This window comes from Centruroides sculpturatus, unplaced genomic scaffold (assembly GCF_000671375.1).
Source record: "Centruroides sculpturatus isolate CEXI.00-Female unplaced genomic scaffold, Cexi_2.0 scaffold151, whole genome shotgun sequence".
NCBI classification, from domain to species: domain Eukaryota; kingdom Metazoa; phylum Arthropoda; class Arachnida; order Scorpiones; family Buthidae; genus Centruroides; species Centruroides sculpturatus.
In genome coordinates, this window is record NW_019384363.1 from 736,380 (window position 1) to 763,505 (window position 27,126).

Here is a 27,126-nt window from a genome sequence, read left to right on the forward strand (position 1 = left end):
TTAAAGGTATTTGGAGTTTATTAATTCTTTATATTTCATTTCAAAACAAGATTTTCACATTTCAAGTATGATTTACAAGAAAGTTGCATTTTTGCAACACACATGTAAACAAATATTTCACAAACTGAAATTAATAATTCTGTATAAGTATATTAAAATTCAGTAAATGCAGTTACTAAAATAACAACTTTTTCAATTGAAGAGATTGGCTCAAGAAGAACATAAGTCCATGGATCCATTCAAGATATACAAAATACTGTGTTTCATCCAAAATGACATTTAATTTCTCTGGTGATTCATAGTACAGCTCACATAAAAGAGTTCTGCTCAACAAAATCTACCCAGTAGGTCAAATGTCAATGCAGTTGTAACTGTGCAAAGTCCCTGGACATATATTCTTATGCTGCCAGCAAGAACTTTAATCAATCTTAATACATTTTTGATTCACGTTATAAAATGTTATTTGAGGAATTATTATCCAAAATATATTTTCTTAAGTTATTATAAATCTTCTAAAGAACTAACAAATCAAAGAAATTCACAAGTTTTGGATTAAACTTGCTTTGAACACAACCATGCCTTTAGCATCAAACTGGTTGACATGATAAGTTACTTAATTCTGATTATATATAGAAAGTAATTTTAAAAAAATAATAATAATGATAATAATAATGAGCAATTATTTATTTTGACATCATCACAATGCCAGGCTGATATTTTTAATCATATTTTTTAATTTATTTAATTTAAAATATATGCTCTTCACCTTAAATTAGTAGTGTCTTGCCCCTGTTTATCATATTTTTCCTGTTAGCAAGTCATGCCAATCATCTAACTCCTATCAGGGGAAAGGTTTTAAATTGAAATAATATAACTTCCAGTTTGCATCAGAAGTTCCTATATAGTTAATCGAGACCTCCTGCCCCTAATCTTTCCCTATCTGGTCTCAGCTTTCATCAATCTAACTATTCATGAGATTAAGGAAGGACAGACAGACAAAAGACAAGGACAGATGGTCGGATGACAGTGGGAATTTATAGGTATACAATTTTTTCAAATTTCAGTCCAATAATAATGTTGTACTACATAAGTAAATAACTAAGACACTAAGGGGAAACCTATTTATTTGGTAAGTGTAATTAAATACAAAATATTTCCTGTCTTTTACCTGCTGAACTACAATATGAATAAAAACAAGGTTGAATATTAGTGCATTAGAGAATTTTTAAACAGGCCAAGAAGAATTTCCCACTTGAAAATCCAGTAATATGGTGCCCTCTGTGAATATAATATAATTATGTCCTTGGACTTTACTCTTCTTATCTTGCCACTTTCCTTCAAACATTTAAGAATATGTGGAAGTATGGAGATGCAAGGACATACAAGTTATTTCCCACTCATAAACTTCAAGTACTGGTGACATCTCACAATTAGGCATGTTGTATATTCCTATTGTACAAATAGATAGGGATGCATGCACAGAGGGAAAAATCATTGATAACTCAAAACCAGTCATTTGTGGACTTATATTGAACCAACTCTCTTCAATTTATTTGATGCAATAAAATAAGTTTTTAATTAGCATAAATAAGATAATATCAAATAAATTTGTAATGAAATTGCATTTGACTGTCAAGTATGGGAAAAATTTCTTTTTCAAAAATTCAACTGAAAGATATCTGTATAATAATTCACAAAATATAGAGAATAAAGCAAACTGTCTATCAGCATTAAAGTTGTTTACTTGGAAAGTATTTAATTAAGAACAAGTATTTTTGACATTACAAAATGCCATCTTTGGTTGAGTGTATATCGTATGCTCAACCTGAAGATGATATTTTGCAATGATAAATTATGTTTGATTCATTAAAATTGTAAAATAGTCAAATTTAAGTTAAATAGCAATGATATTTATATTTATTATTTTGTTATTTTTACTTATTTGTAAAATTTAAATACAGTAATAAGAAGTTTTTAACTCATTTCATAAAATAACTTTTTAGGATTTTAGGAGCAATGTTTACTAAAATTAATAAAGAAAAAAACTAAAATATAATTTTATGTTTATCAAACAATTAAGTATATCTTGTAAGAGCAAAGAAATTATTAACTTTAAACTAAACTACATAAACAAATATATATTTACAGTCGACCCCCTATAACACTGTTGATAATTCCGTTTTATATGAATTCCATGTTGTACGAGTCATTTAGATTTTACAAATACGTGTGCCGGGCTGTGAATGGCTCACATATTTGTAAAATCTAAGTGACTCGTACAACATGGAATTCATATAAAACGGAATTATCAATAGTGTTATAGGGGGGTTGACTGTTTAGTACAGTGGTACCTCAGGATATGAAATTAATCCGTTCCGAAACTGAGATCGTATCATGAAAATGTCGTAAGGTGGATCATCTTTTCCCAAACGATTACATGTAAAACCAAATAATTCGTTCCAATGCGAAAAACATACTCAAATTAAAGCCAAGTAATACATTAAAAAAATAACTGTAGTAAGAAAAACAAATGAAAAATGCAAACTAATGTAACATCGTATGGTGAGTTTTTGTTCGTATCGTGGAGCAAAAATATGTTCGAATTTCATGTCGTATCCTGAAAATTTTGTATGCTGGGGCGTTTGTAACCTGAGGTCCACTGTAATTTAACAAAAACCTTGGCACTTGAAATTTAGAACATTAACTATCAACAGATTTATACTATATATAAAAGATAAAGGAATTTAATCAATCATCATGCAATTTATTTCTGTTCCTTAATATTTTTGAGATCAAATCAAACAAATACGTTAGAATAAAATTAAATATTTCAGGTAGTAAATTGTTTAAATTTTTCACAAAAGAACTAGACAAGTTACTGTTTGAACTGAACTGGAACAATGACTTGTGTACGTTAAGAAGCTAAAATTGTCCTAAAACAGGACAAAAACTTAAAAATTTAAACAATTGGCTACCTAAAAGTAAGCATTTTATACCTGAAATAATAATATGGAGTCAAAAACATATGATGTAATATTTGTTAAATTGATACACAGTCGATTCCATTTAATAGTACAGCATTGGGACTGGAGCTTTTTGGGGCTATAAAACTGCGGGGTGCTTGTGTTATAGGATTTGATTCCATTCTTGAATGTTTGTCCTAATATGCAGTTATGTTCTACTAACCAACCGGATTAATAACAGGAATTGACTGTATACAATTTCAACATTATCAATAAAGTAGAATCATTTTTAAACATTTATTAATCTAATCTTACCTAAATCAGTAAAAAATTTAAGCATTCTTCTACATTCTTCTAAATGGGACTTGGCAGTTTCCAGATACATATCTGGATCATCACTAATCGAGTAAGAGTCCATTAGAGTAACTATATCTTTCAAACGATATATTAAATTTATCCCTTTGTTTGGTTGATTCTTGCAATTCAATCTATTATATTTTTCAAGTATTTCACTCGCAATGAACTTTAACTTGAGATAAATCATATTTAATTTCTCCAATATTTCGAGTTTCCTAAAAGAAATCATAATTCAAAAATTAAAATCTTATAATTAATATAAGTAAATTTTCATTAATTCATTCATATATATTTATATTAATAAAAAATTATTGAAGTAATGTATATCAAGTGCTTTTAATATATTGTTATGAACAAAAAATTTATTATAATCAAGGACACACTAATTATCAAAACTGATGAATTATAAATTCTAGATATTTTTGATAGATACAAACATCTCAAAACCTGATGTCATTAATCAAAGTCAAATGGTTGCCTAAAATCTAATTAACAGGAGTGAAAAAAAATAGCCCAATACATTACAGCAAGTGTTTGGCTTAGATATTTTTAATAAAAGTTGTTTCTTGTTACAGTCTCATATGTTTTGTTATTGTTAAAAGATGAAAATCATTTGAAACAGTGATAATAAATTCGGTTATATGCAAATATATACAGCCAAATCTCAGTTCACAAACAAAATTTTGAACTCATATTTGCCCTTAATTCCATATGAGAATTTGGTAACTGAACAAGCTGCTCGACATGAGCCAGCCACAGATTAGAGACACACAGATAGTCAACTCCCTATTCTTTCTATGTTAAAGAAAGTTGACAGCCTGACCAATCACCAACAGGACTACCAATTCAGAAGTTAGTGGCATTGAGATTGCCTCGTGTCATTATATGTCACATGATAACAATGCTATTTAAATTAGATTTCAATGCTGAAAACATACTACTTCCATTTTTTTGGTATCTGCCACAACTGAATTTAAATCAAATTAATTAATAAAAACTACATTAATTGACATTCAAATAATATAAATGGCATCCAAGAATTTGTGTTTAAATATGCTTAAGTTAAATAGCAAAAATTTATTAATATAATATATTACAATATTAATATTTATTATAACTACATAGCTAGTTAATTAAAACTAAAAATAATAATTAGATTTAAAATTAATAAAATAATAATTAAAAGTCACTGAAACAAACTAAAATTGAAATGAAATCAATCAAAACATGATATTTCAGAAAGTGTGGATAAAGTACTTGTCCATCTTGATTTGGTTATATTTTGTGCAGGCAGTCAGAGTTGAGTCTCTATATAGCACTTTTTGTAAAGCTCAGTTTCAATTTCAGTTGGCGGTGACAAAACAGAACTCTTAACATATATATTATATTGCATTTGTAGGTATTTTAATGCATGAAATACAGCTAATAAGGTAAAAAAAAGGTTTTATTTTGGAGTCAAGAACGGATTAATCAACTTTATGTTGTTTATGGGAAACTTTGTTTTGGTTTTAGAACAAATTAGTTTTTAAACAACTTTTAGAAATGAATAATGTTCAAAAACCAAGGTTTGACTGCATATCTATCTGTTTATTTAAAACATTATTTTTAACCAATGTTAAATTTTCTTACATATATATTCAAGTTATACTTTTTGTTACTTATAGCACTTCTTCACTGAACCCTTTAATTACTATATATATATATAAATTATTAATGAATGTAATTACTTCATATTCATTTTTTCCATTCTCAGTTATATGCAAAATCTAAAATGCAAGTACTAGCAATGTATTATTCCATGAGCAGAAAAGATATTTGTCTATAGCCCCAACTCTAAAATCCTCCAAAAAATATCAATTGCATTTCTGTAATATATTCAACACAGTCTCTGCATTAAAGTTAAATACTGTTGCAACTGGAAAATAGCATGCTGAGGCTTAGTGTAAGATCTCCGAATATGAGTAACAATTAGCTGATGCCCCTTAGATCTGTTGTATCAAAACAATTCATTTCTTTGATTTTGAATAAAATTCTATCTTTTTGTTAATGACTAGCTGTGCCCACAGTTTCGTCNAAACATGATGTAGTGCAATCACTTGACCACTTGGCATTTTTCATCATTAACTTTTATTCAGTTGATCAACTGAATAAAAGTTAATGATGAAAAATGCCAAGTGGTCAAATGATTGCACTACATCATGCTTGAACAAAGGATCAAACATTTTCTTAAGGTGGGTAAAAGAGTTATTGGTTGGTAATTATTAGGAAGAAGTTTATCTCCCTTTTTGAATATTGAGCCAAACAGAATTCCATGAAGCAGGAGAAAGAGAGTATTGTACATTTTGTTAAATGAACCAAGTAACTTAGACCTTGCTGAGTTGGTAATAATTTAAGAAATTTAATCAGGATATAATCACTTCCCAGTGTTGAATTTCTGTGCATTTTATTGATTGAGTCATTTAGTTCTTCCATTGTAAATTTTGAATCTAAGTATTCATTAATAATTGAAGTGATTTTATAGTTGAGGATAATTGAATAGAAGGAACTTTTGGAACACATCCATAGAAATTTAATCATATTTTAAAATTTATTTTTGAATAGTTATTGCTGGAATCAATGTTTATGTTGAGATTTTGTTTTCCATTTCTCATTCAACAGTCTTAACAACAGAATTGAGAGTGTCTCATATTCTGAAGCTTAGCATGAAAAAATATTAAATATTTTGAGAATATTTTATAATTAAAAGAATTTTTAAATAATAATAATCAAAGAAATGGAAATATTATATGCAAAATTTTCATTATTATAAATTTATTATTAAAGTTTACTGTTTAATCTAATTTCAGAAATTCAGATGAACAATATGGAAAGTTATTTTAAAAATTTGATGAATAAAATTTTAATCAATGTATAATTGTAATAGGATAATTAAGATAAATGTAATCAATTCCTTAATTTAAAAAATTCTTGAATTTTTTATAGTGTCTTGTATACAAAAAATCACTGAAAATGGGTATTTCTACTGGTTTAGATACAGGAGCAATAGTTAATCATATGTCTGTTGATGCATTCAATATGATGATGCTTTTTTCAATGGGTCATTATATTTGGGCTGTGCCATTTAAAGTAAGATTTTTAGACTTTTAGATTCATGAAAATAATTAATGTTTTATATATGACAAGTTTTATTTCCAGATAACGTTACTTTTAATTTTATTGTATATGCAATTGGGTTATAGTGCTTTGATAGGAGCAGCAACTATATACATATTGGCTCCATTGCAATATTATATATGCTCAAAATTGTCATATATTCAGAAAAAGACATTGGTAAGTAGCTATGTTAAATTTTTTATACTTTGTTCCTATATATTATAATATGGACCATTTTAAGTTGAATTTCTCTAGGTTTCTGTTTCCCACTTATACAATCTACATACAATCTATACAAGATACTTATAGTTTATCCTTATATGTGTACTGTACATATATATATGGGAACACTAAATGTAAAATATCTAGATAACTTTTTAATATCTATAATTTATAAATGTAAACAGTTTTTGATAATGTTTACAAGAATTTTTATTTTTTATATCAGAAAACTTCCAAAACTAATTACTAAGTAAAAATAAAATTCATGGCCGGCGTTATTTACATTTAATACATAAAAATATAAATACGACTTTTAAACAAAGTTTTAAACTTTGTTTAAAAGTCGGACAGACACAAAGTTTTTAACTTTGTGTCTGTCCGACTTTTAAACAAAGTTTTTAACTTTGTTTAAAAGTCGTATTTATATTTTTATGTATTAAATCTAATTACTAATTTGTAAATTCTCAAAATATGCAATAAGAGTAGTAAGTGTTTAATTTATATGTACATGAATTTCATTACTAGTTCATTAGATTTAATAGATTAGAAGTAAAAATATTAACAAAAATGAGTTTTTTAAATTGAATTAAGTATTGTAAATTATTTTGGTAAAACTTTCAATACAGAATTTAAAGAGAAGATAATTTACACATTATAACAATCACGAGTTTAATTAATAATGATAAAAGTTATAATGTTCAGAATAATCATTTTAGCTTTTAACATATCTTAAAATTTGATATTTATCATTTGATTTTGATTTGATAAATCTATATTTTTAAAGATATTTAGATACTCTGAAGAAACAATTAAATTATGTTGTAACAAATTTGTGGAATAGACTTATGTTTTTTAGAATGAAGAAAGTACAAAACCATTAACCTGGAAATTTTCTGATATCAATATTAAATGATTTTTATTCATTCAGAAATTATCATTCATTTGTAATTATATTAGTTTTCTTGCTTTGTGTAAAATTAATATTTTATGATTCAGATTTTATTATAATACACTGAAATATAAGAAGGTAAAATATTTTTAATTACACTTATTTCTAATTTGAAATTTAGATTAAATTTTTATTATTAGAGAAGTTAAAGACACTAATTTATGTTATTTTTAAATTTGTATTATTTACAAACAAAAGTAATCCCAGATTTTCCTGAGATATTATTTTTTTTCATGCTAATTATAGAAACTAGTGATTGAATACATATAAGAAAAAATTAAATTCTTTCAATTGTGAATTTCTATAATTAGCATAAAAAATAGATTATAAAATCTGGCAGTTTAGTGTTATGATTTATATCTTAACTGCTTTTGTTGATTTTATATATTGTTGTATTATTTATATCTGTTAAAACAGATTTTGAAATATCAAAAAATAAGTTCTGTCTACCAAGTAAAAAAAAATACAGTATTGACTGTAGTATATTTCTCTGTTTCTATGTTAACAAAATATTTGCATTTTAAAAATAAAGAAATTTAAAAATTTGTACAAGTAAAATGTTACTTTTTAATTTTATTAAAACATAACATATATTTTTATATGGCTAAGCATGGCGGCAACCTACAAATTTAAATATTGCTAGAACTGAAATAAAGGCTTTGTGTAACACATACCAGGATCTACATTATATTTCTAAAGCAGAATTGAAATTATGAGTATGCAATTTATTGTCTTAAAAATTTATTTTCCTAAAAAAAATTGTTTCATTTCATTTTCATTAGCAGTTTATTTTAAATTTAGCTATAAAATAAGCAAAGGATCATTTAAGTTGCATAAGTGTCTCAAAAATATTTATTCATACCAATTGCTAACCCAAAAATGTATCTACCAATATCAGTAAATATGAAAAACTTTTATTGAAAAACCATAAAAAAATAATTAGGAAAAATAGATAAGAAGCTCAAGCAAGAATTATGAAAATTTATTTTTATTTGTATATATTGAAGGAAATACATTAATTTAAATATTACCATATTTAAAAATGCTTTTCCATGGAAGGATTTTCACATTTTCAAAGAAGTTTTGATGGCATTGGACAAAAGAATATAAAATAGTTTATGGAAATGTAGCCTTCAAAACATGTTAATTGTTTACATACCTTTATACATTGTAATTTTTGTTTTGAGAACAGTTTAATACATTTTAATATTAAAGTCTTCATTTAAAATATTAATATAATGCAATTACTGAATTTTAGAAATTAAAGGATAAAGTGAAATTAGTGATCATTATATTTGGCAATACTAATATATTAAATTTTACAATAATTTTTTGAAAAATTGTAATTTACAGAAATTAATTGAATTACTTAATGTACAATAGATAATACTTATTGAAAGATTATAATTAAAATGACAAATATTTTGTTATGAAGCTTTGATTACTTACTAATGATGTTCTTTATTTTCTGCACATTAATTGCAAATATTCAGATATTAATAAAAACTTATTCTGTTTTTATTCTAAGTATAGTATCATTTAATGCTTCTTTAGCTCATCTGCCTATCTCTGCCTGTAACTTTGTGATGCTTTCATCAGTTCTTGGTAAGATTTTAAAATAGCTTTTTTCTAGAAATTTTAGATTTTTAAACATTTATTTACATTTATTATATGTTTTATTAATCCATATTTTTATTGGATTTTATAAAACCAGATATATTAAATTAGAAAAAAATATACTTATGAAACCATATACTTTGTTCATTCTAAAATTAAATCAATTAAATAGTCTTCTTTTAAGAAGTCAAATAAGTCTTATTTTTTTTTAAATTTAATACTTTATGAACAGAATTTGAATTGATAGAAGACAAGCTNGTGTTTTATTTGAAATCAAATCTTTTTAAGTCATAATTATAATTTTTAGTTTTGTGATATATTATTTAATTTAACTGTTTTTATTGTTACATTTTTTAAAAAGCTCATATGATTCACTCGAAAAAACTTACCTTTTGTAAATTCTATTTTCTTAAAAATATTTAATTGTTTAAATCTGTTTTTAATGATATAATTATGGTACTTGTGGGTTATCTTCCCATATCATGTCACGTGTCACTTTCCATTCTGATGTATCCATTGGGCTCTATTACATAGTTTATGAAATGGCATAAATGAGTTTGAATAGGTGACCAAATGAAATAACTAAATTTTGCACATATGAAAGATTTAATTAAGATTAATTTGTTTCAGTGATGTTTAAAAATACTTTTTTGTTTATAAAGTCAGAATAATTTAACATCAAACATGCAATACATGATTAATGTTAAGCACCAATAGTCTTCAGTTTGAGAATTTTGCTGATGGGACAGTTTGTGGAGAATGAATTTTTTTTCATTCAATTTTTGGAATGTCTGAAGTTGATGATGATTGTGTTCTGCAGGAATATGATATGTTAATTACATTTTGGAAGCTTTCACAAAAAAAGGTACTAAAATGAAGTTATATTTAGAGTGAAAAAAATCAAAATGTGAGTGTAACAAATGTAGGTATGGTGTTGGTATATAGACAAGTAAATGGAAATGGCATAAATCCATCCTGACATAAAAGTGCATAGAAAGGCATAATATTTAACTTGGAAAAGTAAGAAATGAAAAGTAAGTTGCATGAACTACTGAAAATAATTGGATAAAAACTAGCCATCCTGTTAAACCAGTACTTGAAGAAGTAAGTTGAATTTATTATATTTTAACATCAAATAAATATTAAGAATTAAAAGAATCTATGTATGTTACAGTAATTGGATGCAAATTTAAAATTGCAGACCTATAAATTTCTGCTGGCATCCATCTTTCTAACAGACAGATGGATGCCACTGGGAATTTATAGGTCTGCAATTTGTTCCTTAAGGTATATAGGTTCCTTAATCTTGAACAGAATTAGACAGATGAAAGCCAAGACCAGATATGGAAAGCTTAAGGGCATGAGGTCTCAATTAACTATATATGAGTTTCTAGTTTGGATTAGAAATCACATTATTTCAATTTTAAAATTTTCTTCAGAATGGAGTTAGATAAATGATTGGCATGACTTTTTTTTTTTTAACAGGAAAGTATGATGCACAAGGGCAAGACACTATTAAACTTGAGAGCACATATTTTAAATTAAATAAATTAAAAGTATGATTAAATATTGCAGCTTGGCATTGTGACAATGTCACAACACACAATTGCTCGTAATAAATATAAATACTTGTACTACTTTATTTACTAAAATATTAAAATTATTTGAACAATTGTTTATTATAAAAAAAGTAACTTCTGAAATTGACAAAATGAAATTTCTATTTTTCATTGTTCATTTCAACTGCAACACAGTGTGACATACTGGATGATAATCCACAAGTATAGTAAGACCACTTAACATGGGGGATGCATTCCTAGATAACAAAGTGCTTAACGAAACAGCATTAAATGAGGTCATTTTAACATAGAGTAAATATGGAAAGGGGAACACGTGACCAAAAATAAACAGATTTTACTTTAATTTTAAGTTATTTTTATATTAATTTGCATATTAATATATGTTAAATAACACAAACATATACACACAGAAATGTGAAGTTCATTTTTTGTGATGAATGTCCCAACTCTTTTGAAATTGTTGTTTTTTGCGATAAAGTTGTGTAGTTTCATTTGTCGCTTTATTTTTCTTTCCTTAAGCAAATGTCAGTAACAGAAGAGTGCATCCAAAACACTTTGTCTTGCTTTTGCACTCCTTTCAAAATCTGGATTATTCACTACAATTTCATCAATGATTTTGGTTATCGTTACCAAACTTTTACTAAGGAAATCTATAGAGAAATTCCTTGGGTTCTTCATTTTCAGAATCTCTATTTTCCAGTTTTACATGAATTCCTTGTTCTGCCAGTTCTTGAAGGTCATCATTGGTAAGGCTCTCACCAGAAATTCCTCAATATCCTGCTCATCTACATCTCCTAGTCCTGCTGTATCAATTAGGTTGACAATTTGGTTAACCCAACAATACAGCAATAGGCTCTTCTCGTTGAGAATTCTTGGATACCTTCAGCCATAACTTCTTTCACACTTTGTTTATGCATTTATCAGTTAATTCTTGCCAAGCGAAGTCAATATTGCCCATGCATCTATAATATTTTATTTTTATCCAAAATTGCACCAAACAAACATAGATCTAAGAAAAGTACAGCGCTACGATGAATTGCCACCCTTTTCTGATTGGTTCATGTTTGTAAATAATCATATTATATACGAATCAATGAAATTCTGCAATAATTTGAATCAGTGTAAATTTTGAGCCTGTTTTTTAGGCTTTCAGAAGACTTCGTTATATCGAAGCAGCGTTAAGCAGGGTATTACTGTAACAATAATTACAAGAAACAGAAATTACATATAGTTTAACTTTCTTTTCATCCAATATGTACTTATTTTTCTGTAAGGACTCCCTCCAATCAAGCCCACAGTGGGGCAGCTGAGTAATAAGATGCAGAGCCCAACAATTTTGGACTAAATCACTTATGAAAAGTTCCAGAGGATATGATCCAGACTCATACCTAGAATCTTTAAAGTAGTAGACACATGCCTTAACCATTTTGACCATTTAATCATTGTAATTTAATATTTATAATTAAAAAGTGAAGAATCAAATTTTTGTGATAGTGTAGTTGGATCTCAGTTTCATTATATAAAACTACTATATTTGGTATAATAGTGTTAGCTATTCTACAATTGAGAGAATGTAGTTATTAAAAAGAAATTAAAACAAATTAAAATTTTCTTAAAATGTTTAATTAAATATTGTTTGTAGTAACAAAATAATTTATAAATTTTCAGTGGAGGTTGTTGGCTGAAGGTAATTATGATGAAGAAATAGTATTTGTCACAGAATATTATGGTTTTTTTTTTTAATTCTTGACTATTTTGTATTGAAATTCACTTGTTTGTATTTGTTTGTAATAATAAGTTTATGCAGTCAGAAACTTATTGTGACAAACACTTTTTCTTTATAATACAAAGTTTTGTTCTCTATAAGTGATTTGCAAATGTTTTAAAATACTTTTTATAGAATTTCATAATGATGGTGATGATTATTTTTCAGGAAATTGCTGATGATAGACTGAAAAGAATAAATGAATTACTTCAGGGTATTAAGATTCTAAAATTATATGGCTGGGAAATAAAATATGCTAATCAGATTGAAACTATTCGTGATAAAGAACTAAAACTATTGAAGAAGGATGCTATTTATGTTGCTCTTAATAGTAAGTTATTTTAATCAGTTCAACCATTTTAGTTTAATAATGATTTAAGAATTATTATAAGATTCTTAAATCATTACTAAAATATTTTTTCATAATTATAAAAGATGATAATTTTATTATTTGAACGTAACATAATAAAATAATAATGAAACATGTTCTATTGTAAAATAAATGAATGAGCATGTTTACTATATTACTTTCATACAAATAGTAACTATTTTTACTTTTGCAAATGGATATTTTTGCATAGTCATTTTTCATATAAAACTTCAGTATTTTTTATTAATTGCATTATCATTGATAATCCTAGAATAAATCTGAAAATAAATCTATATGCTACAGAAATTTTTAAAATACTTCACTCATCTTTATACAGAAATATGAAATATGTTTGAAGTAAATTAAAAAACTTCACAAAAATTAATTAAAAAGTTGGTTTACTTTCCTCAAAATAATATAATAAATATATTGTGTATTAATTAATGTGATTATATAATTAACATGATTATATAAATGTAATTACATAGATAAACAATTTTTAAATACCAATAAAAATATTAATGATTAAAATTTTTAAAAAATGTACAAATTCTTTTTTCTTTTTTTTTTCAGCTTTTATTACTCAAGCTTCATCAATTATTGTTACTCTTGTGGTAAGTAATTGCAACTATCATTATACAAATAACAAATCAATAAATTCATATGAAAATAATAAACATTAAACTAAAACAAATTAGTTGAATAGGGTTTAAACATTCAGGTAATAATAGAAATATTTAACCTCAAATTTCCAATGTCTCTGTCTATATCTTTGTGATTCTATGTATTTCCATGCTAATCTCATTACCATACATGAAAAACTTTTTAAATGTTTCTCAACTTTTGGATTACCCTGTATATATTATATATATATATATATATATGTATATATAATGTAATAACCGATAACCATATAATGTATATATATAAATTGACCCAATTTTTTGGAGTTTAACAATCATATCTCTAATAACCCTGTATATATATTTATTTACAGGGTTATTAGAGATATTATTGTTCAACTCCAAAAAATTGGGTCAATTTTACTGTAGTTCTTACAGTGCTCACTACAGGGCACACCAGTTTGCTAAGATAGCAGATGAATTTCCCTTAACTTGAGTCTTCAAGTAAATTATTTTTTTTTGTTTGTCCTTCATTCAATGATCATTAACAACCACAATAATTAATCTGCTTTAAGCATTGATATCCAATTATAAGATATTTATATTAATAATACTCAGAGTGAGATAATTGCAATAATATATTCTTTCAAAATTGAGAACTTTTGGTATTAGTAGAACAAATCTCTTTCATTTACTATAGAAAAATAATGTAGCTGTTTAAAATCATTTGGTGGTACAGGAAAGTCAATTATGTGATTCATGTAGCATAATACAGGAATTCTCAGATATGAAGCATAAATTATATATAGAACATGATTTCTGTCTCCATATAAAACAAGCTCTGTTATACATGGCTAGTACAAATTTCTGAAATATAATTAATAGTACATAGAAATGTATTTTTGTAATTTTTTTTACAAAACTTTAAGATTTCTTATTTTAATTTTTAAATTCATTGACAACACATTTAGAGTGGCTTTATGGCACTTTGATTATGAACCATTGGTCTAGAGGTTTTGTCAAAATTATTAATATTAATAATTACTAAATGGATGTCTTAGTTGTTATATTGTTACCTACTGTAGAATTTGTATGTGTAAGTTATGATTTATCAAATACAAGTTGGAAAATTCCTGGATAATAAATAACCCATTAGCATATGATATAAATAACTATAAATAACTAGTAATAGACAAAATATAAATTTAATAAATTAACAGTCAGAAATTTTGGTCATTAAATTCCACTATCAGATTTGTGAATCTAAATACATTAGACTTATATCTGATCTTAAAATTGTTAAATACTGTTATAATTTTAGGTTATTTCTTTAATTTATTCCAGGTTTATAATGTCAAATGTAATAATATTATGAACTGTATTAAATTTAATGAGCATACCATTAACAATAAATTAATTTAAAAACAAAANATGTTTTTTTAAGGTAAACTAACAGCAATTGTTGGACCAGTAGGTAGTGGTAAATCATCATTGTTATCAGTACTTTTAGGTGAATTGCATACATTGAAAGGAAATGTTCAGTGGTCAAGGTATAAAACTATTTGTGTAATTCAGTTTTAAACAATTATGGAGCATTTAAAAAAAAATGTAAAATTTTGTTTTTGAAGTACTTCGTATGTAGCCTACGTTCCTCAAAAGCCTTGGTTATTAAATGCTACATTGAAAGAGAACATACTATTTGGACAACCATATAATGGAAGGAGGTAATGAATTTCAATAAATGGAAAGATTATTATAAATAATTTTAATAATTTAATAATAAATATATTACAGAAATGTTTCATTAAACATTTCTTATAATTTCATGAATCTGTTCTTGCCTATTGCAAATATATTCCACTTGGTTTTTTATTGTGAGGGATATTATAAAAGACATTACATGGTCTGTCCCAAAAGTAAGTGTACTGATTTTTTTATTTAATGACTGTGTAGCTTAACACATTATTAATTGGTATTTTTTGCATTGCTAGATATCTTAGCAGCATATCTAGACCTGTTTCAGGTTGATTAGTAAAGTCAAATGTGCACAATTTCTGTTTGTGTAAGATAGTGTTTTAACACGTCGTTACGTTTGAAATGGAGAAAAATCTCTAACAACGTTACACTATCAAGTTTTGTGTGAAACTCAAGAAATCTGCAATCAAGACATTTGCAGATTTAACCAAAGTTTATGGAGATGCTACCTTATCGAGAAATAGTGTTTGGATGGCACAAAGATTTGGGGTAAAGATGCTTATCGGTTTTTTGATAGCCGTGGAATTGTGCAAAAAGAATTTTTACCTTCAGGACAGACAGTTATTCAGGCCTTCTACAAAGAAGTCTTGGAATGACTGAAAATGGGTCAACAAGTCCACAGGGACATTGCAGAAGATTGGGTGCTGCACCACGATAATGTGCCTGCTCACATAGTGCTATCAATTTAAAAGTTTTTGGCCAAGAAAAAATCCCCATACATCCACAACCTCCCTACAGTTCGGACCTAGTCCTGTGCGACTTCTACTTATTTCCTAAGATAAAATCCAACTTGAAAGGTCATCATTTCGGGACATTAGAAAACATTAAAAAAAGGAGATCATTTGTAGTTTGATGTATGCTTGTATATTTTGAAATAAAAAATCAGTACACTTACTTTTGGGACAGACCTCATATTGTAACATTACACTACAGTGTCATGTATGCTATTATAATATTGTGGTTTTGAATTAATGATTATGACTCACTGTTTTTCAAACACTTGTGCAGTTGAAACATTGCAATTAAAATCTCAACATGGCTATTTAAAATAATCAAAATAAAATCTTTATTTCTTAAATAAATATTACTGGAATAATAATGCAAATTTGACAAATATGAACAAATAAACATGTTCACAAGAATGTAACATATATTAAGATTTCCCAATTGAAAAGTGGATATGTGTCGTATTTCATCATGCAAAGTAGCGATTGATGGGTCACCTTACAGGTGAGTGAATTTAACATAGTCGAAGCATGGGCTGCATTAAGTATTGGCAGGAATAATTTTATCTCCAGTAATTGGCAGATTTATGTTAAGTTAGTTACAATGGAAGCATCCATAATCAAACCAGAGGCTGTGGTTTGATTTTTAGTGGTTGAAGGGAATAGGAGTGCTTAGTGCAACATTACACTCCCAAAACGAAGAACAAGAGCAAGCAATAAAAACACTCATCCTCCCTAGCACCTCATAAGTCTGTAATAATGCAAAGTGCTGGAAGAGTGATGTTGAGGATTTTTTACTGCTGTGTGACTTTCACATTTTTGGGTTGCTTAAGAAAGCTTTACAAGGGCAAAAATTCATGTTGGATTATGAGGTGAAGAATAGGGTCAAAGAATTTTTTATTAATAGCCACCAAAATTTTACGCAAGGGGCATCGATCTGCATGTGAGATGCTAGGATCTTTGCCTAAACAAACATGGAGATTTCTTTTAGGTTTGCAATAAATGTTTGCCAGTTTTGAAGGGTGTCCACTTTTTATTTGGGCAACCTTTATACCTTTATTTGCTGAGATAGAAAGATTCATATTTATAGTGTGAAATCAAGTCATCTACATATAGAATTAAAACAAATTTGAAAGTAATACTTAATGTTAGAAACTGCTATTTCATTTGATTAGTGAGACAATCCAAAAATTGTGTACTTATATGTAATTTTTACTTTTATATAATATAACAGTAAATAAGGAAAATAATCCCTGACTTATAATTATTTAAGAATATTATAAATATAATTAATCACATTTTTATGTGGTGAACAGATGATAACTGTAAACTTAAATTAAGATTACAAATTCATTTCAAATAAATATTATCTTTTGTATATAAATTAATTACGCCTTGATATAATAATATTGTATATTTTTATTATTTATGAATTTTTTTCTTATAACTTAAGCATACATAACTTTATTACAAATTAATTTGTTTTTATAGATATCATCAGGTAATACAAGCATGTGCACTTCAAGCAGATATTAACTTATTGCCTTGTCATGATTTAACAGAAATTGGAGAACGTGGTGTAAACTTAAGTGGTGGACAAAGACAAAGGATTGCTCTTGCAAGAGCATTTTATTCACAAGCTCGTCTTGTAATTTTGGTAAGAATTTATCTTGTAGTATGTAGAAATTCTTTAATATTTTAAAAAATTATTCATCTTTTCTACCCCATTTAACCCCTTTCGCCCATATTCCTTCAATTTTTTTCCAATGGAAAGAAATTTTTTATAAGAAAATTGTTCTAACCAAAGGAAAAAATGAATGTTTTATTAAAAAATAATTGAGGTGTCAACAGATAATTATAATTTTCAGGTTATACTTTGGTTTCAATGAATGTAAAAGCATTATATTATTTAATAGTGATGTAATTTTAATTGTATATTTTTTTTTCAATATTTAATTCTAGTAATAATTACAAATGTAAAATTCTGGATGAATCTACATAGAATTTAGTATTTTAAAGTTCAATCTATATAAATGTTTAGAACTTTGTAATCTTTATAGGATTGTTTTAACTTTCTTATATGTAATAAAATATTTTCAAGCAATTTTTATTTATACTCAAAGTTCTGTTTTTTATTTGATGTTCATGTTTATAAACACTATCAAGAAATGAGTGGAGGTTATTCAAAAGCATTCGATTATATATAATAAGAAACTTAAACAATAACATAAAAAAAACATTAAATAGTTCTGTAGTGCTATGCACTTTATCTGTATTATAATTTACCTTATATTTTTGTTTTTTGCTACATTTTCTATTATGTGTGTCGGGTTTTGCTATTTTGTAATGCATCAATGTCATTTTCCTTTGCATCGTGCACCACCTTGTGGGGGTAGTTGGTGAACTGTTGATTGGCTGTTAAGGAGACCACGTGATAGAAGGCAGGACGATTGAACAAATGGAGTTATAAAAAGGGTGACCCCACAACGGCAGAGCACCTTTTTGTTCCTGAACCTGCATGTAATGGAAGAACCGTGAAAAGACCAAGGACAAGGAGAAGGGAGGTAAGGGNTAAAATTTTTGTTTATTTTGAACAATCCGGATAATCGAAAATCCGGATAATAGAGGTCCAGATAATTGAGGTTCTACTGTATTTTCAATTTGATCAATTTTCTGGAACGTTTACAATCGTTCTATAATTGAACCAATATGCAATAACAAATTCGAATCTAAAACGGTTCAAACATTTTTAAAATCGAAATAGATAAAAATATTTATAACAATGTCTGAAATGTTATTAATTTAATACACCTAAGTACTTGATGAAGACTAAATCCTCTCCCTCTCCCGCCCGCAGGGGAATTTTGAAAAATCCCTTTTTTGTGTGCATTCCCATGACATACCCTACTAAAACGCAGATAAAAACAAAAAATTGCATCTAAAATAGTGCAGTAGAAGCCATTCTTCCAGTTAAGCCTTAATCCTCTCCCTCTCCCCCCACAGAGGAATTTCGAAAAATCCCTTCTTAGTGTGCATTTCCATCATGTACCCTAACTGTCTACCAAATTTCACCTCTTTAGGTTAAGCGGTCTGCTCTGGGCAATGATGAATCAGTGAGTGAGTGAATCATTCAGTCAGTCAGTCAGGACAAGCAATTTTATATATTTAGATGAGTATCAAATACTTATATTGTCTGTAAGATAATTACAAATATGAAATATGGATAGGACAAATTGTAATATAATGTATATCATTATTTACAATAAAATTTAGTTTAATTTGTGTACAGTCAAACTTACAGCATAATATTTTTGGGTTTTATTAAAATTAATTTTAACAAAGCCCAAAAACATGGTATTTTGAGACTTGATGAATCCAAGTTTAGTATAGATTTTAGAATCCAAGTTCATGTTTAAATACTATATATTGGTTCCCATTTATTGATCTTTGATATCTACAATACATTTAAACAACAAAAAACTTATATATTTTTAACAAGGTCCAAATAAATATTCTGTTTACCTTAGTTACATTTTATTTAGGTCCATCAATATATATATCATACATTGGCAATACATGACACTTAGTAAATACAATTAACTAATTGGACTGCAATTTGAAAAAATTGTAGACCTATAACTTTCCACTTTTGTCCATCTGTCTGTCTATGCATCTTTCCTTAATCTCAAGAACAGTGTTAAATAGATGAAAGTTGAGACCAGATATGGAAAGCTTAGGGCAGAAGGCCTCAGTGTAGACAAGAAGTCATGCGAATTCAATTAAAACATTTTCACCTAAATGGAGTTACACAGATGACTGGCACAACTCTGTTGTTATTAGAATTTATATTCTGTTTTGCAAACATTTCTTTAATTATAATTCCCAAATTATTGTTGTTAGCAACAATACTTTTTCATGACATTTCTAATGTACACAAAATGAATCACAATTATAAGAAACAAGATATCTTAAACAGAAATAAATCAACTAAATATTTAGAAAGTTTACCATAAATATACATAATATTTCATTTAAAAGTTTTTGTTTTTTACACTTTCCATTCTGTTGCATTAACAGGGCCATTGTTTTCATACCCATTATGGGTTTGGCCAGGCCCACACTGCAGACAGCTGGGTGATGAAGGACAGGCTGAACTTATCAAGGACAGTTTTAGCTTTAGTAGAACCTGAAAAATAACCCGGAAGTTTAAGCTTAAGTTTGACTAACAATTTGAGATATGATTTTATTGTCTATAGATAAACTTTTTTGAATTTGACACTACAGATAACTACATAAAACGTCTCTGTAATCCAAAGAATTATGGTAGATGGTCTCACAGCAAATTTTCGGTTAGGAACTTTGATTTTATTCTTAAATTAAATTACATATGCATTTCAGGTTGGTGCAATATATCCCAAACCCTCCTCAATGCTAATTTTAAAAATAATAAAAAAAATTGTCAGAATATGACAACAAATATACCATCAGAAAAAATATTATTACAACACTTACTCTTAAGCATGTAAAATTGTGCAAGAGAGAGAGCAACATGTCCGTAACACTAACATATGTTATACATCAATCAGCCTCTAAAACACTCAGTAGATATATTGTACATGCTCAAAGAGCTATTGAAGTGCCTAAGACTACAGGATTACATTATAACTAAAAATAAAACTTTTTACAACAATAATGTTCTACTCAACCATAATGTCCTACTCAAGCATCTACATCTTTATATACCACTGAAAGCAGTCATTTTGAACATGTTGTCTAACAAAATAAAACTTGTTTTTTGGGCTGCAATTTGAAAAAAATTGTAGACCTATAAAGTTTCACTGTCGATTATCTGTCTGTCCATATGTCCATCTTTCCTTAATCTTGAGAATGGAGAGATGAAAGACGAATCAGATATGGAAACCTTAGGGGCTGGAGGCCCCAATCAACTATATAAGAATTCTCAATGCAAATCAGGAGTCATGTTATTTCAATTCAAAACTTCCCCTGAAAGCAGTTAATAGATGACTGGCACAACTCCATTGCTAATGGAAAAGTATGATGTACAGAGGCAAGACACTAAGGATTGAGTTATAAACTCCGTAACATAACCGTATTCATATTCATATATTTATTTATTTATTATTAATAATTTTGATTATATATTTTAAAGTTATTGATGCTGATAGTGATAGTGAAATGCTAAATGGTAAAGAAGTCAGCAAGTTTATAAAATAAAATGTTTGCTACACTGAATATCTATAGCAATAGTTATAAACTACTGTAAGGCCTTTTCCGTAACAAACTTTTTTTACGGTTTACGAAGCAGTCCGTCGTGAGCATGAGCAAAATCATCGGTAGTTATTGCCAGATCTAACAGTATAATTATTTATTCATTTTATTATTTTTCTAATTTTTTTTATGACCAAAGTAATTCGTATCTTAAAATTTTATATTATTCAGAAGCAGCATTGTCAGTAAAAAGTTACGTTTCAATCAATTTGTCAAAGTTTCGTCGGTTGCTTCCTGCACAACTTCCAACTGTACATCGACTGATGGCAACTTAGTGCATGCGCAGTTGGTCAATTCTCCATATCCCTACCATAAAAGTTTGATTAATCCAAACTTTTCTTACGGATATGATACGGAGTTTATAACCATGCTATATGGATACACTTACAGCTACGGATATGGTTACATTATAGAGTTTATAACTCGATCCTAATAATTTGAGATGGCAAACATATATTTTAAATTAAATAAATGAAAAATATGATTAAAAATTGCAGCCCATCATTGTGATGATGTCACAATAAATAATTACTTATTTGTATTAGTTTCTGCAATGTTGTTTTAATCCTTTATAGTCAGAGATTATTTGTATGCTAAGCTAAATCTTAAATTGATTCCCTTCAGTTATTTTAGTGCTGGATCAAGTATGCATCAAATGCATAGATGATTAAGTGACTACCTTACATATATATTTATTTATTATTAATAATTTTGATTACATATTTTAAAGTTACTGATGCTGATAGTGATAGTGAAATGCTAAATGGTAAAGAAGTCAGCAAGTTTATAAAATAAAATATTTTGGAGATTAAGTCTGTCTAATCATCAGATCTTAACATTAATTAAACAAAACAATTTTTTAAACATTACAGATTAACAGATTCAAACTTCCATACATAGTGAGTGTGACATTAAAATGCTTAAAAAACAGTGAGGACTCACTTAATTTAAAGTATAACATAAAAAACTTTTTAAAAAATAGTTGTATGTCTTTGTTATGTTTAAATTATCATGTATCTTCTCCATTTTTAAAAGATTTTAATTACCACATATTCATTACATTTAGTAGTTTGAATCTATTAATCTCTGATGTTTAATTAAGTAAAAAACAATCACTTTTTAATGTTAAAATGCAATGATGAGATAGACTTAGTTTAAAATAATGTTTTATCTTATAAAACGTTTAACTTCTTTACTTTTCAGCATTTTACTGTTGGTATTTTGGTTACTACAGATAACAGCCTCTGTCATAATACATGAATTTAAGATTGTTAATATAAAAATAAATTTAGTGTTAAAAAAATTAAAATTGACATTTGTTGAAAATAATTTATTTATAATGTATATGTATTTCTAGCTTCATGTAAAAGATAACTTTGAAAATAGAACTGGAACAGTTTTAGGATTAGATGATTCTGATGGAGTGTTTTTACCTGAAATAATTAATTATAATGTCCAAGATAGTCATGTTATAGTTTCTATACAAAATGGATATTTTGCATGGGGTAATGACACTGTTTTATTTGACATCAATCTTCAAATTCCTTCAGGTATGTTTATTTTAAAATGTATATTTTTAAAATATATTCAATTTTACTTTTTCAGTTGTAGAATTTAACATGTGAAAAGTACAATGATTGGTCAAATTTTGACTGCTCCATTTTTAATTTCTTTATTTTGTACTAGTAGTTTTGATACTACAAGAGCCCAAAAATGTAAAATAACTTACAAAATTGTGTTTGTGTGTTGGTATCTATTTCGCATTATATTTCAGGACTGGACAAACCAAAAATTTAGAAACTTGACAGGATTTTTTCTGTATATTGGACATTGATGCTATTAAGTTTGGAGGTTAAAGGTCAAAGGGTGGGGAAATATAGGGGTTATGTCATATCTTCTTGAGTTGAGTCAGACTTAATGAAATTTTACTCATTATTGACATTTACAATATCTTTAAAAATTCATCTCTACCCTGAACATTAAGTCTTTTGCCTTTTAATAAAAATTAATAATATAAAAGTTGATTTTTAATAAAGTCTCATAACAGATGACCCACCCACAATTTTGTGCTAATGCATCTTGGTGTTTTTAAATTTANTTAGGCTTAACATCGACCAAAATTCAACGCAAAGCGACACGCAATGGAGAAAAATGTCAAGATGGGATAAATTAATATTTTTTCTCGTAAATAATCGGTTATCCGAAACATCGATTTTCCGAACAACCCTAGTCCCCAATTGATTCGGATAATCGACGCTCTACTGTATATACAATGCCTAGGCATTCTATAGAATGCCGGATTTCAAACTTTGCCGGTAACAGTACTAATTGGATATTAGTAACTGCTGTGTAATCAGTTATCAAATGGCTAATGTTAGCTATGTCTACATGTACACGTATATGATTTGGTATAAATGTTTTTTTTATTTTTTTTTATTTGGCTCTGAGGTGTGTTGTATTGTGAGGTCCTCAGTTAACTCTTACCCCACATTAAGATCTAGTTTACTTCGGTATTCCCCAAGATCACTACAGTTCTAAAGATTAATTTGAGAAATCGGAAAACATAAAATTTAAATACCAAATATAAATTTAAAGTTATTTTTAAAGTGTTGCTGTTAATTAAATAAATATATTTAAAAAGAACAAGCAAAAATGATTGTGACATTGTCACAGTGCCAAACTGCAATTTTTAATTGTATTTTTTTAATTGTATTTTTTATTTATTTAATTTAAAATATATGCTCTCCACCTCAAATTAGTAGTGTCTTGCTTCTTTACATCATACTTTTCCTGATAACAGTCATGCCACTCATCTATGTAACTCTATTCTAGAGAAACTTTTTGAATTGAAATCACATACCTTCTGGTCTATACCAGAAATTCATACATGGTTAATCGAAGCCTCCTGCCCTTAAGCTTTCCATATCCAGTCTTGACTTTCAACTATCTAACACCATTCTCAAGATTAAGGAAGGACAGATAAACAGACAGACGAATGAGAGTGGAATTTATAGGTCTACAATTTTTTCAAATTGCAGCCCAATTAATATGTATGGCAGACATCTACATTTAGATACTAGAATAGTTAAAACCAATTAAATTAAATTAACAATATTAATATTTACAATATAAAACTAATGATTGTTTTGACAAAATATCAATGATGCTAAATAAATATACAGAGTAACCACATATTTAGATCCGTAGAGAAACAAACTATGTTATTTAATTAAATATCTGAAATTATAACAATTGCTGAAATCTGTGGTCTTCAACTTCCAAGCATTTTTGAATGCACTGAATACATGATCTTTGAACCATTCTTAAGTTATTTGAACTGATGTTATCATGTATTAATACAATTGCCTCCTTAAGTGCATTGATAGTTCTGGGTCATTCTAACAAAAGAATTATCATCACATTTAGAGATAAGAAAGAAAAATCAGTACTCAAAAATAAAAAAAAAACTTTTATACAAGGTAAAAATTATATTATTAATCAATCAAGGTTATTGTGCTGCAATTTTTGAATTTCAGACTTATAAATTCCATCTGTCTGTCTTTTTCAAGAATTTCAAGAACAGAATTAGCAAGATGCAAGTCAAGATTACATATGAAAAGCTTAGGGGCAAGGAACTCTGATTAACTGTAATATATGAACTTCTGGTTGGACTGGAAGTCATGTGATTTCAATTCAGAAATTTTCTCCAGAATAAAATTAGATATGTGACTGTCACGACTTCATTGTTAGGAGGAAATGTATGATTTAGAGAGGAAAGACACTACTAAAATTTAGAGCACGTATATTAAATTAAATTATAAATATGATTAAAAACTGTAGCCTGGCATTGTGATGATGTCATAATAAAAAAATTTTTTTTTTGAAAAATTTTTCAAGACTATCCTGGAGCTGCATGACTTTGGTTGTCAATATGCACAGTTGCTATGCATGTTGGGCGCAATGTGAGTGATGGATGCAGGAACATTTGTGAACATGCTGAAAAGGGAATGGATTACACTTGCAGTCAACAGTGTGCACAGATGCAAATTCACCAAATGGCCATCAGGACCTATTTGCTATGCTATGTGCCATCCAAAACCATCTGTCATCATCAACAGGTGCATCTGTGTCCACCCAAACCATTTGCAACAGATTGCAAGAAGTCAGGCTGCATGCATGGCAACCAGCATTGGAGGTGCCATTAATCGTTCAAAACAAGGCTTCAGGCCTGGTGTGGTGTCATCATCACAGTTGGGCCACTGAATGGCATCGGGTATTTTTATGAATGAATTCTACTTCTGTCTTTGGAAGAATGATGGCCATGAACAGGTGTGGCAGTATCCTAGAGAACACTATATGCCAGCCCTTCACACTGGTCTCATACCAGACATCAGGGTTTGGAGAGGAATCACGTTCTATCATCAGACAGCCCTGGTGTACAAAATTAATGTACTTAGCCATATAATTTGGCAAATTGTTTGGTTTGGATTAGTTGTTCTTTTCTAGGCATTGAACTTGCAAAAAGTTTGTTACATGACTTATTTTTTGAACAATTCTTTCCTGATATACTTTTATATATTTTTTAAAATTGAAATGATTATTTACTTATATTTTTTAATTAATACAATTCATTTCCTACAGGATGACCCTTTATCTGCCCTGGATGCTCATGTTGAATCACATGTTTTTGAACAAGGAATTAAAACACTTCTTCTTCGACGACAAAGGACTGTAATACTTGTAACTAATAAACTGGAACATCTTACACATGCTGCAAAAGTAAGTCATAAATATTATAAAAATTTGCTTTTACGAGTTAGTATAATTATTATACAAGTATGACTTGGTTTATGCCACTTCAGTTTATGCTCGTTTCAGTTTTGCACCTCTCGTAGATCAAAGAATTGGAAGGGGTTGAACTATGTTCAACATGCTAGAAACATGGTCCTGATAGTGTATTAAAACTATAATACTAAGTGATTAAACTATAGCCTAAAATTTTAATAAATAAGCAAAAACTGAAATGGAATGTAATATGTGAGAAAAAACAAATTACACTAACCACAAACTAAGAATTACAAGTGAACTGACAAACATGCACCAGTGTCTAGACAACAGGATACTGAGAGATTAATCTGATTAGTTTTACGCCTATCCTTGGCTATACCTACGTTCCAGTTCCTTTAACAAGTGCCTTTTTTCCCTCTTAGTTACTCATAGTTTTACTAGGTTTTTTGTTTATGGTCCATCTTTTACTTTTTTTTTTAATATTTTCAAATATCTACCATTATGTCTCTAAAACATGTTATCAAGTGCACAGAGAACAAAAATAATTGACAATTGTAAGCAGAGTTTAAAACCTGATACTCATAAGAACCCCTCTCCATTAATGCCATATCTGCACTCTTCAGGAATTTGGAGAACTCAAAGGTCATAAAGGGGAAGGAAGGAATGGCTTGGTCTGGGGATAGAGGAGAAAAAGGTTCTCACCTTTCACCCTGGATGTGTGTGGAATGGACGTAAAATTCATTTGCTATTGTGGTCACCTTTCTTTTTAGTTCTATTATTGTATTCATAAACCTTTGATGGTATTACAACAATCAAAAGAAAAATGGAAGTTATTCTGTTAATGGAGAAAGATGGCACTCAAACCAGACATCTATTATTTTTAAAGCAATAACTTTTTCTTTTCATAAACATTAATAATTTATCTTGTGTGTTGAAAATTGTTTCAAATTTAAATTTCATAAGATATAAC

The 27,126-nt window shown here is 27.8% G+C and overlaps 1 protein-coding gene across 1 annotated transcript in view; it reads left to right on the forward strand.

The window, feature by feature from the left end:
- Positions 1–6,297: 6,297 nt before the first annotated feature.
- The window catches only part of LOC111641486 (ATP-binding cassette sub-family C member 9-like), a 51,604-nt gene continuing 30,775 nt past the window's right edge, over positions 6,298–27,126 (forward strand). Inside the window, exons 1-9 of the mRNA XM_023387662.1 lie at positions 6,298–6,446; positions 6,516–6,650; positions 12,775–12,937; positions 13,550–13,590; positions 14,944–14,959; positions 15,044–15,149; positions 15,228–15,323; positions 17,571–17,736; positions 26,010–26,147. Coding sequence (XP_023243430.1) covers positions 6,330–6,446; positions 6,516–6,650; positions 12,775–12,937; positions 13,550–13,590; positions 14,944–14,959; positions 15,044–15,149; positions 15,228–15,323; positions 17,571–17,736; positions 26,010–26,147 — 978 coding nt within the window. The 5' untranslated portion in view covers positions 6,298–6,329. The remainder of the gene's footprint in view (positions 6,447–6,515; positions 6,651–12,774; positions 12,938–13,549; positions 13,591–14,943; positions 14,960–15,043; positions 15,150–15,227; positions 15,324–17,570; positions 17,737–26,009; positions 26,148–27,126) is intronic.